Source organism: Patagioenas fasciata, chromosome 3 (assembly GCF_037038585.1).
Source record: "Patagioenas fasciata isolate bPatFas1 chromosome 3, bPatFas1.hap1, whole genome shotgun sequence".
Lineage (NCBI taxonomy): Eukaryota > Metazoa > Chordata > Aves > Columbiformes > Columbidae > Patagioenas > Patagioenas fasciata.
In genome coordinates, this window is record NC_092522.1 from 69,628,315 (window position 1) to 69,646,543 (window position 18,229).

Genomic DNA, 18,229 nt, shown 5'->3' on the forward strand with positions numbered 1-18,229 from the left:
GAGACATCTGAGTTAGTCAATGCTGAATTGCTCAGGGACTAAAGGGAGAGCAAGCAACAATGCACTATATTTACAATAAGAAAAACAGATTGTTCTTTGCCAGTTCAAGGGCAGAAGCTCTCTTGTTCTGCATAGTACCAGGTTGGTTGGAAGGATGCATAAACTGCATGTTCTTTCACCTGACTGTGGCTGATAATTGTGTGGCACTATAATCCAGAATATCTCTATGGTAATCATCATCCTGGTGTGCAACAGAAAGGCAGCAGCCTGCTAAAGGAGTTTAGAGCCCAAGTACAATAGTCCCCTTGATCCTATGTAGGATTCACAGCAATGGAAGCCAGGCAATATTGCCAAGTCTAGCCTGCTGAAAGCATCTGCCGCATGATTTTTTAATTATTTTTCTTAACCTAGATTCTTCTACATACGGTTAAAAATGTACATTAGAACCTGTCTTTCTCAGGGGAGCAGCTGGGGATTTCCTGGTGTCCATCTCAATTGTAAGAGCGTTGCTCAAGCAACAGACCGTTTTGCCTGGACATGTCTTCACAACAGGGCAAACTTAGTTGCTTAGCATTACTCTCATTCATCCTCCTGTCCTGACACAAACTCATTGTTCTGTGATACTCTACTGAAGCTTTGGGTTTAGGACAAAATCAGAGCAAGTTTTGCTCAGGTTTATATCCCAGTGACTGACAGTGAGGCCAAGGTGGTAACCAAATACTTGTCACCAGCCAGTGCTGCAGCGGAGTTATTTAATAAGTCCCAAACTCAGTAAGAAATGCTTACTAGCCTAGGCTATGGTTGTGATTAGAATTGACCTTGAGTGAGCATTAGGAAAATCACTTGGCTAATAATCACACTTCTGATATGACACCTGGAAAAAAAAAAGAAAAGGAAAAAGCACAGCTCTTTTTTTTGTCTCTTCAGCAGCTACAAGAACACCTGTGGACTACAGAGTGTTCCTTACTGTGGGAAGTGAGTTCTGCAGGCAATGACAATATTTCAGTACAGGCCATCTCAATTATTGATTGCTACTATATAACCAGAGGTCAGACTTTAAATATCTCGCATTGACTGAAAAAACAAAACAAAACATCCAACCAAACAAACAAAAACACAAAAACAAACAAACAAACAAACAAAAACAAAATCTGTCTTCTCAGAAGAGATAAAGAGAGTTTGCTTCTTCTAGATTTCTGTCAAAAATGTAACCAGAGAAGGGCAAAATTAACCTTGCAAACCCTTTGGGGAAGGGAGAAATGGAAACAAGAAAAAAGTATTTTAAGTAGAAGAGCACTGTTAGTAGCTCCCAATGCATTGGGAGTGGAAATGAGAATAAGGTTTCTCACCATGAGGGAAATGAAATTCTGGGGTGGGATTCCAGAAAGGGTACTTCCACATCACTTCAGGACAGAACTTGGTAAGTTCTTGGACGGAATGGCACAGTATCGGAAGAACAGATGCTAGCATTAAAGTCAACATTTCTGATGTTCTTTGCTCGATATAATTCTGTCTACAAATGGAACTGAAAGAAGGTTTCATCAGCATATTTGCTGCATTTGCCTTTAAACATATACAGTTAATTAAACTCATGCCTCAAAGCTTCTACTAGTCTCCTGCAGGGACCAGGAAGAATTTTCCTTCTGCATAAATTGGCTTTTGTTTTGGCTTTGCTTTATTCTTCCCCACTGCTCCCACTTCTGAAAGAGCAGATATTGACCACTGTAAGAATGGAGAAGGGAGGGTGATTTTGGCAGGGCAAGCTACAGTTCCAGGTTTTGCTGAGGAAGCTCTGAAAAACTTGGTCGGATTGCCTTGTACTGGTGCTCAAACTTCTGAACATCACAGACAAAAAAGGAATTTTTTTCCTGCCAGGTCAGAATCAGTAGGTTTGTTTCTGCATGGGACAGGGATTACCGCTGTTAATTTGCCAGTTTTCCAATTGCTTGTACATTCTTCAGTTTTTCTGTTACTACAGAAAGCTCAAATGCTGGTTGCACTTCGATATTCCCTGGCATCTCCCTGGGCACCTTCTAAGGTCTGTATTTTTTTGCCTTCTGCTGCAGTCCGCTGTTTCCTGTGGGATATACTGTGCCCTGTGCTGTGCAGAGGCACCTTTCCTGCTCGAGCATCATTGCCTGTTGACTTCAGGAGGCCGTTCATGATGGCCCAGGCGATCCTATGCTCTGCCTTGTTGTGCTTTGGTCTAATAACCTGGAAATACAGACCTTGTTCTCCTTACATGAATCTCAACACAGTGTACACATAAAACTGATCTAGAGGTCACTGAAGGCACAAGACAGATTTTTTCATAACACTAAGAAAAAAAAATACATTAGTTAAATCAGGATAAGTATTATTTCATAGAACGTATTTTAAGTATTTTTACTTTCAGACAAAGATGTAAAGACAGTTTACAAAGTGAGAAAAAGCTGAATAATGCTTTTCTTTCCTTTTGTATTTTTTTTCAGGCTCCATCTACGAAATGTTTGGAAATGAATGCTGCCTGTCAACAGGAGAAATCATTAAAGTTATTGGCTTCAAAATTAATAAGCTCATAGCAAGTATCTGTGAGAATAATGAAATCAGCCGAATTTCAGCCAAAGTGGAATTACCACTAAATTTTCCTGGTATAGTATTTCATTAATACATTTTTAAGGAATTATAACCCTGAATAATCATCTAGTTCATTTTATTGATTTACTGTCTTGACTGATATTTGTTTGAGGTTACAACTCCACTATCAAGGGTACAATTTTATCAGATGGCACAAGACACAACCAACTCATTTTTAAATTTCAATTCTTACAGTTCTTTTTCAAGCCTGGATAGAAATTATTACTGTCATAATGTTTGGTAGTAATGCTTTCTATACTTGAGGTCACTCAGTGTGAGAACTATTGCAAAAATGTTCTTTTCAGTTACTTACAACTTTGCCAAACTTTGTCTGAGCTGAATTCTTCCTTGCTGTATTCTCAGACTGTAATTTATTTACTATTACTATACTTTTATTCTTTTATTTTGGAAAAAAAAAAAATTTGAATCCTTCATTACATTTTGGTTTTGGTTTAATGATTCATTTTAATTTTAGTAGCCAAAGTGTCTGCCCCATGCCTGAAAACACAATTAGGGGAAAATGAGTGTGTTTTTCTGCTTAAAAACCACTTCACTTTTCTATAGAGAAATCCCGAAATATCCATATTTTGGAGGATGGACTTGAAATTTGGCATGTGGTACTGACTTATTGTTTGAAACATATCTTCCTCTATTCATGTTGCCTTGTGAGAAAGAACTGGCCAAATACTGTACCAAGGTATCTAGTCATCACATCATATTTATTCGGTTTTCAATTCTGCTCTCATCTCAGTTCTTCTACTGTTAGAGCCTGGCTATTTTACATAGGGAAGTGACTAAAGTGCAGAAGGAGAAGTACTGGACTGTGAGTATCCATGTGTGGGAAGCAGAGGAGGCAAACTAAGTTTTGAAACTGATAGAAAAAGGTTGGACCTTGGAGAAGGGCAGAAGGATGAAAACCTGATATGCAAAGATCAGGGACTGAAGACAGTGGTGAAGGTGGTTACCAGCATCAGAGGAGACCTGCACTCACACAGAAATACAGATGCAGGGTATTTCTGATGCTGGGACTCTTGCAGGCAGCAAAGGTAATGGGAGCCCCTGGCAAAGAGGAGATGAGTGGGCTGGAAAACAGCATGAGGAGGCCAGTGGGATGCGGGAGGCAGCCTGTGGATGTCTGGGAGAGAACTTACAGGACACCTGCATGTAGGAAACACTGGGACAGAGCACACGCAAGGACTCAGTAGGCCTCGAGAGCCTGAGATCACACGCAGGACTTACTTTGGTCTAGCTAACACAAAGAATGAGACTAAAATTTTGTAGGGGGAAAAAAAATGGAATGCAAACATTTAATTAACACCATATTATAGTGCAAGTATATGTGTGGTGAAACTGATACTGCATGGGGAAACATAGTATGGGTGTTTTCTATCGTTTGACTTAGTAACCTCAGTGATGTTCTTCTAATGTATTGCTGAGCAAGAGAGACTGTGTGCACACGGATATATAACATATGGTTTAGGTTATGCCACTGCTCAAACTGGTATGTGCTTTTTGTGCAGAGGGAGAAAAAACATACGTCTTGAAGCAAATAAAATGTAAAAGTGCATGGGAATGTAATATTTCATCTGAACTCCACAGAAAGATGTCTTCTGCTGTGCCTTCATTTTCCATCTCCAAAATACAGCTTGCTTTCTGAAATAGTTCTGGATATAATTCTCTTTTTCTCAGTAGATCCTTAATTTACTTTTGTGTTTTTCTTACTTGGTGAATCAGAATCATTTATATGACCACTTATTAAAAGACTTTTTTGGAATGCCATTTTCAAGCACTCATAGGGCCCAAATATAGTGATCAAAGACATTTTAATTATCTGTGGCTATCTGAAGTACTGCTGTACTGTGAACTCTCAAGATATTTGGTATTTTTCTTGAAATCCAAGCTTCTTTGCTGTTATTAAAATTTCTTCTATCTCTAAAATATATATACATATAGGAAGTCATATTCTAAATCTTGATTGGCAGATGAGTTAGAACATTTGAGTCCTAAAATATCCAATACAACTGAGTGATAAAAGTAATCCTACATTTATTAATGTTGAATCCCCTGATTTTCAGAACAGAATGACTTGTGATTTCAAGTACTTGAACCTGGTGAATCTGGATTTGTTTGCATTCAAGTGATCTATTTAACAACTTGGCATTTGGATGCTGTTGCCCTGTTGAGCACATTTTCAAATTCAGTCTAAGCACTACAATTTGCATGCATACTTATGAACTCTCCCTAACAGTGTTCTAGAAAACTGGGTTATTTCACTAGAAAAATAAATTCAGAATTCATTTTGCTGAAATTTATCATTATTATCCTCCACATGACGGGTATTACTGAACAGCAGCACTGAAGAGGGGCGTAATGACACTTCTTATTAGCCCAACAGGGAGCACCACTCTCTTGTTTCTCTCAGTATATGTACTCTTAAGCACTCAAGAGCTTTTTGTTATGATGTAAATTTGTCACTTATCTAATTTAGTTCTTAGCTAAAGAATGATTCTGCTTTACACAGTCAAGATGTCCTAGTCTATGTTTTTTCTTGACCTTTTCACTTTATTACATTCACATGCTAAGCTCTGAATGAAACAGTGTTTCTCTCTTGATCCTGTCTCCAGAACAATGCACAGAACCAAATTGCAGATGATCTTTTTTATCCTACCGTTGACTCGTTTCAGCAAAAATATCTGTGGGTCTCTAGGAGTCTGTCAATGTATTTACATAGTATGTATAGTGCTCTCTTGCAGTGTTGATGCATAGAAATCTTTTGCTTTGATGTTATTTTCCATTTTCTCTGTCATGAGTTCTCATTTGCATGTAATGGGCTCATGTATCCCTTCACTGTGTGCATGCTGGCATAAGTAAGCAAGTCTTCTATTCAGGTTACTCTGGGGGCAGCATCTCTGTGAGTGAAGAACTGGGCTCATTGGCTTTAAATGAGCCTTACTCTTTGTCTTTCTGAATGTATTTGCAGTCTACAGAATTCCTTTTTTTCTGTTCTGGCAAATCAGATCGTTGATAAAGGCCTAATCTGCCCTTTGCATGAGAGAAACCGCTGCAACCGCAAGTTCACTATCTGTGTTATTTCATTTTATCCTCATTCTAATTTGTTCTTTTTCATGCCTCAGAGGGCCAGGCAATTCTTCCTATTCTCATACACGGGGTAAAAGAAAAGGAACCTGCTGTTACTCTAGACATTTCAATGACTATATCTAACAGCATTTTGAAGTACAGTTTTCACAAGTTAGCAGAGACAGGTAATTTGCACAACACCTGAACTGTGTGCCAGCACGAATGTTTTCATTTTATTCTGTTATATTCCTTAGTCTGCAAAAATATTGCTGGGCTGTCCCAGTTCTCAGGAGGTCCTGACAGTTGCTGCTGCTCATTCCTAAATGGTTTGACAGATGCGTATCTGGGCACAACTGTCCCTTGGAACTCTCAGCCTCTGTGAGCCACAAGACAGGAGACTTGTCTGAGGCCACACAGCACACACATAAAGATAGAGGGATTAGGCAGTAGAAGGCTCATCTTGATAGGAGATGGTGGAGAGAGAGGAAAGATGGCCTTTGTGGCAGGATGGGGAGAGGAGGATGCTGGAGCAGGAGAGGTAGCAGAGTGGGTGGTGGAGGTGAGGGAAAACAGGAATAGAAATCAAGCCAACTCCAGAGAACTTGGGAACCGAACTCTTCCCAGTCTTCTGCATTCCCGTGGGCAACAGAAACTACTAGCCTGGGGCAGAAGGTCTTTCTGCAATTTTTCCTTGAAGGCTACCTGCTTCTCTACTAGGTAAGCCTAACTACTGGTTTTCTGTTTTCTGTGGGGGAAAAAAAAAATAGAAAAAGAAAGAATAGAAAGGATACTCTGTTCCTTCAGGACTCTAATTAAGACTGAAAATGTGGTCTATAAAGCTACAAGCCAGTACACTTTCTCAGTCTATAACCAGTAAAAGAGAGCTGCATGTACTGTTCTGTAAAAAGGTGGTAAAAACATCCTTCTATCAAAACATGCTTTCCCACAGTACTAAATGGGTGAACCTTGGGCTATGTTTTCTCTCCCACAACAGTGAAAATATGTTTTTTTCAGATTCTCAGACACTCTCTCTTTACCAATGTGTACTTTAATGCCTAAAACGTTTCTTGAAAATGATGGGCTGGTTAGGTTTGAGGCTTATTATAGCTACGCAAGCACTTCACCTAGTGAAATGCCACTAAGTGCAGAGGATCCATGTAGAGTGACAGTGGTCATACATTCCTGTAGTTATGATGTATGTGTAGTTATTGTTGTCTCTATCTGCAATTTTCCCCAAAACTATTTGGTATCAGTGTGCTTTGGTGATAGACGAGATTACATTTAGAAAGTAGATCTGTAAGAGCAATAATACCAGCTCTCAATAAACCAGCTGGACTTTTTTCCAGGATTCCTATTTCCATCTGTCTTTTCCCCCAGCAGTCCACTAAGCTCTCTTAGGAAAGTCTAAGTGAATTTGATTCAGTCATTTTATCATTTATGAAAAAGTACAAAAACATTTTTGTTTGACCTCAAAATGTCCAAGCTCCAGCATTTCAAACTTACCATATGTCTCCTACTCTGGAGGTTTTCTTTCTGTCTTAGGTTTAGAAAACATTTGGATTTGTGATTTGATTCATAATGATTTTAATAAGGTTCCAAATGGTTCCCGATAATGTTGTTTGGGTTTTGTGGATTTTTTTAAAAATACATATCGCAGCAAGGTGAGCATTTATGAGAAGATACCACAGCAGATTATGGCACTTACGTAGGAAACACTGTGTCTTTCACACATCATACCAAAATAACTTTTTATATATTCCCTTCTTTTCTATATATATAGAGAAACATATGGAACTTTACATACTCATAAGCATAAACAGGAGGCTATTAGGTGCCTCTACTTCATAGGTCTCATCAATACAGAAGCTAAGCATGCAAGGCCACATGGCTTTTTAGTTGGCTATGCAAGTATTCTATTACCAAAACTAAGAAAGCCAGCAGAATGGAAGGTGAAGATTTTTCTGTTCCCAACCCTGAAAAAATCAGTCTGCCTGAGCCTGAGGGGATAATCAGTTGTCTAGTTTTGTATGAGATCTGGTAATTATGCTTCCATATGAAACCTACTTTTCAAGCCAGGATGCTCATCAGTTTGCTGCTGAAATAGCTGGCTTCCAAATAGCTCTATAGTCACAGCAAAATTAGTAGAGTCTGAGTCTGCTGTCGAACTCACAGAGAAGAATGTTTCTCATACCTGTACATTGCCAAATATTTTCAGCTGGGAATGGTTTTTTAACATAGTTTATGAAAGCTTTTTAATGCAATTCTAGAGGTTTTCTAGGGGCAATGTGTGTGTTCCTGTATCTCAGATGAGTAAACATAGTTGTTGCCTTTGGGATACATCATATGTACTTTGAATACATTTTTTACTGAAGAATATTCCTATTTGCTTTCTCCCAGCACTGCCAGGAGACAATCCCCATCTTGTGCTTGCAAAGCATGACACTGGAACACTGTTTGGGGGATGCTATCTTTTCCACAATTCAATTTGTCATTGGTGCCTTGTCACTGTGATATTTTCTAAATGTTCATGAACCGGTTTGTCCTGATCTGCACTGACAGCTCCAGTAGTGATTAGGACTGGGGTAGCTAACTTGCTTTGTAATATTTCTGTTAAAAACAGCTGTGAGAAACATTAAAAATATCGGTGAGAAAGAAGTTTAACTTTTACTTTGTACTTGTGCAGCTACCTTTGGGCTGCAGCCCGAAGCTACCTTTGGGCTTGCAGCCCAGAAAAAGGCCTGAAGGCTTTCCCATAGTGCTGCAGTGAGGACATATATGTAGAGGTTGTATTTGCACAAGGGTCCTAATTTCACACAGGAAAAGCTAACTGTTATACAGACAATTTTGAAGGCAAAGAATTGCAGAAAGCAGATACATAACTACAAGTAGTGACTATCTCTGCAGTAGATCAGATAGGCTACTGCTGTTTAGGCTGCTGACAAGTCCTCAGCTGTTAGGTGCCACAGATCCTAGCGGTCTCATGAGATACCTAGAACCAACACACTTGTTCTGGTGATAAATTCAGTTAGAAGCTACTCAACAGACAGAATCTTGACAATAGCTCCTTTGACAAGAAGGGTGTTAAAGCTATAAAGTCAAAGTAGTGGGTTTTGTTACAATGAAACAAGAATCACAGCAATTCTGTGGCCAAAAAGTAAAAAAAAAAAAGGCAGTCGTGGTATGAGGGAATAGCTTGATATACCCTTTTTAAAGAATACAATCTTAAGAAGCCCCTGAGTCCATGCAAGCCCCTCAGTTATGTTGATTGTGGTCAGTAGGTGGAAGTCAGGGAAAAGGTGTGTGAGAAAATAAGAAATTTGGAGGCTATTTTTAACCGAAGTGATCCCCCAATCTAATTTGTTAAACAATAACACTGTTAGAGGAGGTGTAGAGAAGGAAGTGAGTGTCTTCCCAACATCCAACAGGAACTGTGTTCTGGCAGCATCCCAACTTGCTGAGACCCAGGTATCTGCTGGGGCATCCTGACATTTTCCCACACTCTGGTTCCCATGAGAAGGGAGTCATAGCCAGTGTGGACCCAGTTCCCATGCTAGACAGTGGGCAGCAGGTGGATGGGACACTTAAACCCTTGTAGACATGACAGAAATCACTTGTGAGATGTGGAGCTGCCAAGAAAGAGTCTCTAGTGTTGACAAGCAGCAATCCTTGAATCCCCATCCCATGCTCTGTAACTGCCAAGGTGGGAATGTTCCTTTACCACAAAGACACAGTGTCCTCTGGGAGGTCCAGAGGAGACAAAAGCATGAAACAGTGGGGGCCATAGGTTTTCTGCTAGTTGGCCTTGGGGGAAGGAAGGAGAAAGGGCACTGCACCTCCCAGGGCTGTTTTGTCACTGTAGCTGTAGCTACTGGTTAATTTTTATGGGTGCCCTAGCTTGCAAACTTCACCTAGGAATAACCTCTGTGTTCAGTTATATTCACTCAGAAGAGAGCCTTAGTTGATGCCTGTCCCAGGAAACTGCAATGTAACTCCGCAAGGCAGCATTCCCACTGTCTCCCCTGGGGAATAAGACAGCTGAATCACACAGTTCAGCTAAACTCTGCTGTTTAGTCCTCTAAACCATCCACTTCATCTTCCTCTGTGAAAACATTCACACAAATATGGAAATGTACACATTTTTCTTGCTATGTAGACTCCTAATGAGACAGCTCCAAGGGGCATTATTAACATGAAATAATAATGTCCCTAGGGGACAGGGAAGCTCAGATGCAGCTTCTGCCTTGCAGTACTTCAGCACTTTAATTGCCTTGTGATGGCCACAGTGCTCCAGCACCCAAAATTTTAATTACTCCATCTGTATATCAGATACGCTAAAATCAATTTCCTTTGCTTATTCTTGTCTGTATCTGTAGGTGCTACCTTTTCATTTGTGATGTGTCTTCAAACATACTTGGTCCAGGAATCCCCAATTTGCATGTGGAAGAATATGCAGTACTGATGTTTAGGCAGAGCCTTATCCTGCATTTCACTGATCACATTGGTGTTCCTCTCCCTTATATTATGTCTACATTTATTTCTTAAATTCTTATCTGTATTCTCAGGAAACCATCCTCTAAGACAATTTTTCTTTTTTTCTGTGACAAGGAAAAAATTTTCTCATGTACGTAAAACTGTTGGATGTCAGATATCAGATGCAGAGTAGAAAGGGCTAATTCCAGCTGCCTATACTTTGTATAGTTGATATTATCTTTGCAGAGTTTCAGTTCTAGCAACCAAATATCATCTATGAATCATTTGATGTGCTTCGTTCCCCATTTTTATTACATTCACAGTCTAGAATTTGGCATGGCCTGTTTTGTGTATTTCCCTTTTTATAACACAAGTTTTCTGCTCTTAGGACTTTATAAGGTTGTGGCAGATAAAACTCCATATGTCAGCATTGAAGAAATTACAAGAAAAGTCTCAATTGGACCAACAAGATTTGGCCATCCATGTTTCTACAGCTCTGAGGATATAAAGTTGGCAAACTTGACTATCAAACATGGTGAACAGATCACTTTCAACTCAGTGGAAGAAGTCAATGGAACGATGGCTGTGAACTGTGGCGTGATCAGAAATAATCAGTCTCATTCCTTTACTTTGCCTCTTTCACAAGAAGGAAAATTCTATGAGTGTGAAGAAGACCAGATATACACCCTAAAAGAGATTGCAGAATGGAAAATCCCTAAGTGCAGGAACCGGATTGTCAAACTTTCCAATACTTTACAAATGTGGGACTCCTCTAATCCGCTTCCAGAGAATTTTGATGGTTGCTTGATTCTCACACCTGTCTATGAAGTGCAGGCAGTAATGAAATGTAAGTAGGAATCAAAGTCAATGTTCTGTGCATCTTGGTATAGTAAAGTTCCCTTAAATACACAAAATTTGCTTAAAATAAGCGTGAGGGTTTCAATTTGGTCAAAAATTTGCCACTGATATTAGTTTCTCAACTGTTAATTCAGATAGTTACCTTACATTTCCTTCTGTTGCCATTTTATTAATCACTACAATTATATCATAATTACAAAACAAAATATATTGCGTAGTGAAAAAGTGGAACTTAGGAATTCTTTTCAGTTCTCAGATTCTCTTTCTCTGTGTCTCAGACTTCGGCCATGGAGAAACCACCTATTATTTATGGTTATGGCTAGGAGATGCAGAAAGAATATAGACAGGCATGCTATAATACACTCTACCATTTTTCAGAATGAGAATACTGCAGAAAGCAAAACCATATTATTTTACTCTATTGCAGAAAAAAATACCAATAGAGTATAAACAGGAAAGACTGATATACAGTTTCTGAAACCATTTTGAGGAAACAGAAAGATATTAGAAAACCAGTATATTTAAAAGCTGTGATTTATGAGTTTTTATTAAAAATATATATCTAATTTGTCCATGACACACTGTCAATGTTCTAGTTGTTCCACCAAAACATTGAAACTGCTAGGTTCTGTTCTTACCATTGCCTATATCTACGCCTTACTTTAAATCTGTTAGTGAAATTAGTCACGGAAATAAAATTAGAAGGTGTGCGAGGGTATAAGCACACAGTGAAATGCTCCTGAGTTATGGTGACTTGAATAGCCAAGCTGCAGTAATGACCTATGTGTGAATACAGAGTGTACCCTCTCTGAATTGAGATAGAGATACCTACCTAAGCAAAAAACCAACTTAAGCTAAAATGTTTGACCTTGCTTGAGGACAACCCAGGCAGTAGATGAGAACTTGCTGCGATTCAGGATAAGAGCCTGGCTTTTGGGAAGGTTTTGGTGCCTGTTACGTTTACAAGGACCAAACCAGTGAGATCCATAGCAATGAAATCCTAATAAAAAAATGTAATTCATGGGGATATTAAGCAGGAGACCTTTTCACAATGTAGTTTTTTCTGATGAATAATGTAAGTAAATGAATGAAAGAGAAAGAAAGAAAATGAGCAGAGACTGTTAGCAGAATATACTACAGTTGTTAAATGCTTATCATGAGAGATTCAGCTGTGCTTGCTGTGTGATTTGATCTGTGACTTTGGAGAGTATATCTTCATGAGATAAAATACTTTGTTTTCTACAACTCTAGCTAGATCCAGGAATCTAGCTCATCTCCTGAAGCTGGATTCACCTAGATGTATTACTATACTCACTTAGATACACCTGCGCAGTCAATAAGAATTTAATGTTTATAAAAAGCTTTCAGAAGATTCAGAAAGATTTGGTGTTCACTTGTCTTCCAATCAGACATTACAGTGAGAGTTGCCTTTGTTGATTTTATTTCAGGCCTGGTTTTTTTCATAGCATCCATAACATTTAACAAACATTAAATTTGTCCTAAATAGCTATTTACTACAAACTTGAAAAGTAGGCTTCATGATGCATGATTAATTACTTTCTTGTGGACCATGAAAAATAAATTTTCAACAATTTTAGAAGAACTATAAATAGACAAAAGATAAAGTATAAGAAATGCTATCCACAATTCAAGAAAAAAGATTCCTGATAAGAGGAATAGCAAATTACATTTTCAGAAGCTGTGGGCAGGAATTTGCTATACTTCTCATTCTTAATAAAGAACAAATTTTGTGTGTGGAAGTCCCCCAGTTGCTCATAGAAAACTTTCATTTTCTCCAGTCATCCCTCCTTCTTTGACTTTACCTTGTGGTTCTTACGATGCTTATCACCTGAAGGTGTCAATGTGACAAAAGCAGAGCTGGAATAAACTGATCCTGAATCACTGTCATAAAACACATCTGATACCGACTTTTGAGTGTAAAATACTGGTATGTCCTGCTATGAGGAAGTGTGAAGCCAGGATATGCTATCTTGTGTGCAGGTCTATGCAGAATAAGTCTCACTGAAAAGAGTCATTAAATATTATTTGCTCGTTAAATTTTAGTGCCCTGGTCAGTGATCTGTGGTGTCACTGATCTGGAGCCAAATTCTTAAACAAGCCTTGAATGCATAGTCAGCTTTGTGCTTGGAAGTTTTGAATCCAAAATTTTTCAAGTTCAGTTGTGATAAAAGAGAAGTTGTTCACTGTCAGACTGTTAAATGAAATGGCTCGGTTCTGATAGTGAATAAAACCAAATGCAGCAGAAAAATATGCAAGAGTTCCACAGAGGACTATTCTAGTAGAAATTTATTCATTCATTAACAATAAATTTAGACTTTGTAATAAAAGGCTTTTTTTTTTTTCAAAGTCCTATTATTTTCTAATAATTATAGATGTTTTCATTATTCTTATAAATATCAAAATATCATATTTCTCCCATACTGGCCACAACAACAATGTGTGTTAATGGGTTCAAATTCTATTTATTAATTAAAAATGTTTCCCCACCCATTTATTTTGAGAAACTGTAAGTTACTATGAAATAAAATAACAGAAACACATCTTGTACTCAAGAAAAAGAGTTTAATAAGATAAACAGATAGTGCTGTGAAAAAGAAAAAAAGATAGTGAGCTACATTTCTTTTCTTCCTTTTTTATTAAACTTTTGCTCTCTTCCACACCTTATTCTCATCTGCTCTTTTTTCTCTCTTCGTGAGGTCTCTTGCATATCTGATAGCCATACATCTCATACATACAGTTAAAACCTGACTGACCCTAGTAATAGTGCACGTTAACATATAGAGATGCACACCTCAGGGAAGGTGCTTTTAGTAGCTGGTGAACAGGACATGTACATTTCATTCCAATGTCATTTTGAAACCAAAAATCAATGTGTTTCTTTTCCTTTTCAGTTCGAAAGGACATAGTTCATATCCTCTCAGATCTAGATGTCGAGGTCAAGGATATAACCGACTGCTATGATATTAGCTCTTTCCTTCAACCACTGTCTTTGGAAGATGTATTTGAGAGAACAAGCAAGGAATTTCCTATGGTTGCTGAGATAATGGAAGGGCCTTCAGGAGGTCAAAAATCTTATAACTTATTGTATGCAGGAAAAGAGATCATCATCTACAAAAAGTACCAGGCAACAAGAGTCCTAGCCTCTGAGATCAGAAGTGATTCCCCCAAAAGACATTTTTTAATTCCCATAAGCTATAAAGGAAAGTTCAAGAGAAGACCTCGGGAGTTTCCAACTGCCTATGACTTAGACATAGTAAAAAGTGAAAAGGAACAGCTTCATGTTGTAGCAACTAAAGCTTTTGATTCCCCTCATAAAGAGCTTTTTTCTGTTTCAGTTGGAGACCAGTTTCTAGTTCAGCAATGCCAGATTAGTGAAGTTCTCTATGAGGGAAGAAAGAAAGTCATAGATGTTTTAGCCTGTGAACAAATACTAAGTGATACATATAAGAAAGTACTCCTCCCTATGTACATGGAAGGTGGCTTTGTGGAAGTGATTCATGACAAGAAACAGTACCAACTTTCTGAGATTTGCAAAGAATTTCATTTGCCTTTTAATGTCAAAGTGTCCGTGAGGGACCTTTCTGTTGAGGAAGATGTCTTGGCTGCTGTGCCTGGTCTACAGCTAGAAGAAGAAATCACAGACTCTTATTTGCTGATCAGTAGCACCAGCAGTCCAATGGAGAGCTGGGAGATTCCTGTGTATCGCTTAAACATGTTGGTTCATTTGCTCAGCAAAGACGTCCAGACGATTGTACCTCCTGTGACTAAGACAACAGTGGAAGAGATCAGCGAAGAGCAATATTATATGGTGCGACGATATGAAAACCAAACACTTCATCCACCACCCAGGCCTCCCAAAAAGCCAGCATTTGCACCAAACCCTAGTTTTGCAGTACCTAAGGAAGATGTGTCTCATGTACTACAGACTCCACAGGTATGGTATCCCACCTCGTCTTTGAATCTCTTATAATCATAGATCGTGTTCTGTCGGCTAGTCTCCATTTCACTGGTATATCCTTATGGCATGCACACAGATGGTTCTGAGTTCCCTGTGATAGACAAATCAGGCATTAGAGACAACAGTGGCTAAAATCTCCAGTGTGTGTTAGTTGAGCCATGAAAAACAACGAAACCACGCCGACTTCACAGCAGAAAGCTTGGCTGTATAATTTTGCATGGATAATCCTTTACTGCACCAACACAAAAGTGAAGGGAGAGACTTGAAGTGGTTGCATTTAAATCTTTATTAAAGGGAAGCATATGTTTTAATGATGTTAAGATAAATTTGCTCAGTTGGAAATGACACCATTAAATTCACAGAAAGTCAGGTTGTGGAGATATTTTTGACTGCGTATTTTTTGCACTTACACAAGTGGCAAATAGATTTGAAACAAAAAGGGCAGCCATTTTAGAATAGTGCTTGATGTTAAGAAGGAAGTGCGACTTCTGGGACAATTTTCTTCATGGCTAACCTAAGACAATGCATTTGTTCATTAGTTTTTGTATTTGGTCTGGATGAGATGCAGTTAATTTTCTTCACAGCAGTCTGTAAGATATTGTGTTTTGGATCTCTGACTGAAACAGCATCAATAATATAACAGTGTTTTGGCTACTGGGGAGCAGCGCACCCACAGTGTCAAGGCCTTCGCTTTTTCCCAGGCTGCCCCCTGCCTAGGAAGTAGGCTAGCGGGGGACAGGAGCTTGGGAGGGGACACAGATAGGACAGTAGACCCCAAGTGACCAAGGGGATATTCCACGGCATATAACAACATGCTCAGCAATAAAAGCTGGAGGGGTAATTGGTCTGGAAAGGCAAACGTAGCTCAGAGACTGGCTGGACATCAGTCTGCTTGTGGGAGGTAGTGAGCGACTACCTTTGTTTCACTGGCGGTATTTTTGTTTGATTGTTTGTTTGTTCATTTGTTTTTCACTTTCTTTCACTTATTAAACTGTCTTTGTCTCAGCACATGAGTTTTCTTGCTTTTGCTCTTACTATTCCCTCTCATGATGAGATCATCATCCTGATGTGAGGGGGGAGTGAGTGAGCAGCTGGGTGGGTGCTTAGCTGCTGGCTGGGATCAACTTACCACAATTCTCTTCCATCGAAAGAGTCGAAGAAAGGCACTTTGTTGGACTTTAACAAAACAGACTGTCCAGGATGTATTTAACTTGGGTTGCAGTTGCTCTCATGTGCAAATACAAATTCCCTACAGATGAAGAACTGATGGCTGTGTGTGGATGACAACAGGTAGATGTTGATTGTAGATTAGACTCACACAGAAGATAATATTTTCCTGAAGTGAGGATAGAGCAATAAACCCAGGAGAGGGATGAGCGGAGGTTCCTTTGCACGTTCATGTGAGAGTGACCTTTGACTGTAGCTGTCCAGACAAAGGAACTCATTTAAGCAGACTGTTCCAGAGGACATTTTTTGTCACATCCTTGTTATAAATAAATAATAAACTGCAGTCAGGATGCTTGGAGTTATGCAGATTCATAAATCTCCCTCCCTGCAAAGGTGAAACAAGTAGAGATCCCTTATTCATAAGATGAAGCGTCCTAAGCTGCAACATAATAGGTTTAAAGTGGCACAGAATCCATTATCTCTTCTAGCCCAAGTACCACAAATCCTCTGAGAGGACGTGGATCATAGCGGACAGGCTCTGCCAGTGGCAGCATGGGGCAGACTGCATTTTCTTCTACATGTACCAGGGATGTCTGAGGGTTCGGAAAGTTGGAGATTATGCCAAACTGATAAATGGCCCTCTTTGCATATTTTGTGACTATGCATAGACTTATTTGCATAAATAACAGACGAATGTCCCAATGAGCTGAACTTAAGCCTGACAAGGTGGCAGCCTGGAATAAGCTTTAGTACTGCATGAATTGTCATGGTACTCCTGAAGGCAGCTCCCTGCCTGCTATTGAGGGACCTCTGAATGCTTGCTGGAGGGTGGTGAATGGCTTCCTTGCCCACTAGCTGGGAAGCTCTGCCTGGCTTGGTGCTCCAGGATTAAATACTGCTGCTACATGAGTCCACAGAGGACTAAAATCTGGCTGGTTTATGCCAATACCTGAGGACACTCTGCAAGGGTGGGTCACCTCTAGCTACAGCTTGTGCTTTGATCGCCTCTTAGCTCACAGCAAGGCTGTGAGGGCAGAGAGGCTCCAGCTGTCTCTGCCTGCTGTTCCATGACCTTGGTAAAGGAACGCTAGGGCCAGGAGCAGGACTGTACGGTTTCACTGTATTTTGGTCATGTTAGTCGTGAGATTAGCAGCCAGTATGGACTGGAACCTCAGATGAGAGCAAGAACTGCCTCTGCTTGTGTGCAAGGTGCAATGCTGCAGAGACATGGGTGTTTGAACAGTTCAGCAAAGTCCAGAGAAAACAGATGAATTTTCCAACATAATATAGCTGCATTAACTGAGCACTCTGCCAAGTCTCTTCACAGGGTTAATTAAGTTGGCTTGGCTCCTGCTGACACAGCTTTCACTTCCAGAGCCTGGAGATCTCTCCTCTCCCCTCCACAGCATAGAGCAGACTTGCCATTTCCCTCTCATCTGATCATTTCGTTTGGATAAGGAACATCCAGACCACATATGTTTGCAATTTTGTATTATATGATAATTGAATAAACAAAGACAAACCCCAAGAAAATATACGCAAACTAAACAAATGAAGGAAAATAGCAAGTATGGAATGATGAAATTAATCTCATACTTCAGATATCAGACTTCTATGTGACATCGATGTATAATATCTAATAACCAATATCACCTCTACTTACAAGCACCCCTAACTAACAGTGATAACAAAACAATGATTGTATCCTTTGTCTAGCAGATACAACAAATCCATATTTTCCTCCCTGGAATCATTGGAATATAGTCCTCAGTGGGGCTCTAACTGCCATGTTGAATTAAAGAGTTTAAGGCACTCATTTTCTTATTTGTGAGCTTAGCTAGAAAATGAGAATGACCTAATAAAATCCTAGAAGTTAATGCTACTGATTTGAGAATGGAGCACCTCACTCTCTTGCCAAGTTGTTCCTGGAGAGAAGTTACTTTGGGAGGAACCTGTCAGGACCTCACCTTCTTGAAATCAAAATTAATTTGAAAAGAACAAGCCACATGTGCCTGTTCTCTCCACAGTTAGAACTACCACAGTGAATATAACAAACCAAGT

At 39.3% G+C, this 18,229-nt stretch overlaps 1 protein-coding gene across 1 annotated transcript in view; it reads left to right on the forward strand.

The window, feature by feature from the left end:
* Positions 1-18,229, forward strand: part of THEMIS (thymocyte selection associated) — an 81,646-nt gene that overhangs the window by 12,727 nt on the left and 50,690 nt on the right. The window contains exons 2-4 of the mRNA XM_065835076.2: positions 2,472-2,630; positions 10,553-11,011; positions 13,935-14,977. Coding sequence (XP_065691148.2) covers positions 2,472-2,630; positions 10,553-11,011; positions 13,935-14,977 — 1,661 coding nt within the window. The remainder of the gene's footprint in view (positions 1-2,471; positions 2,631-10,552; positions 11,012-13,934; positions 14,978-18,229) is intronic.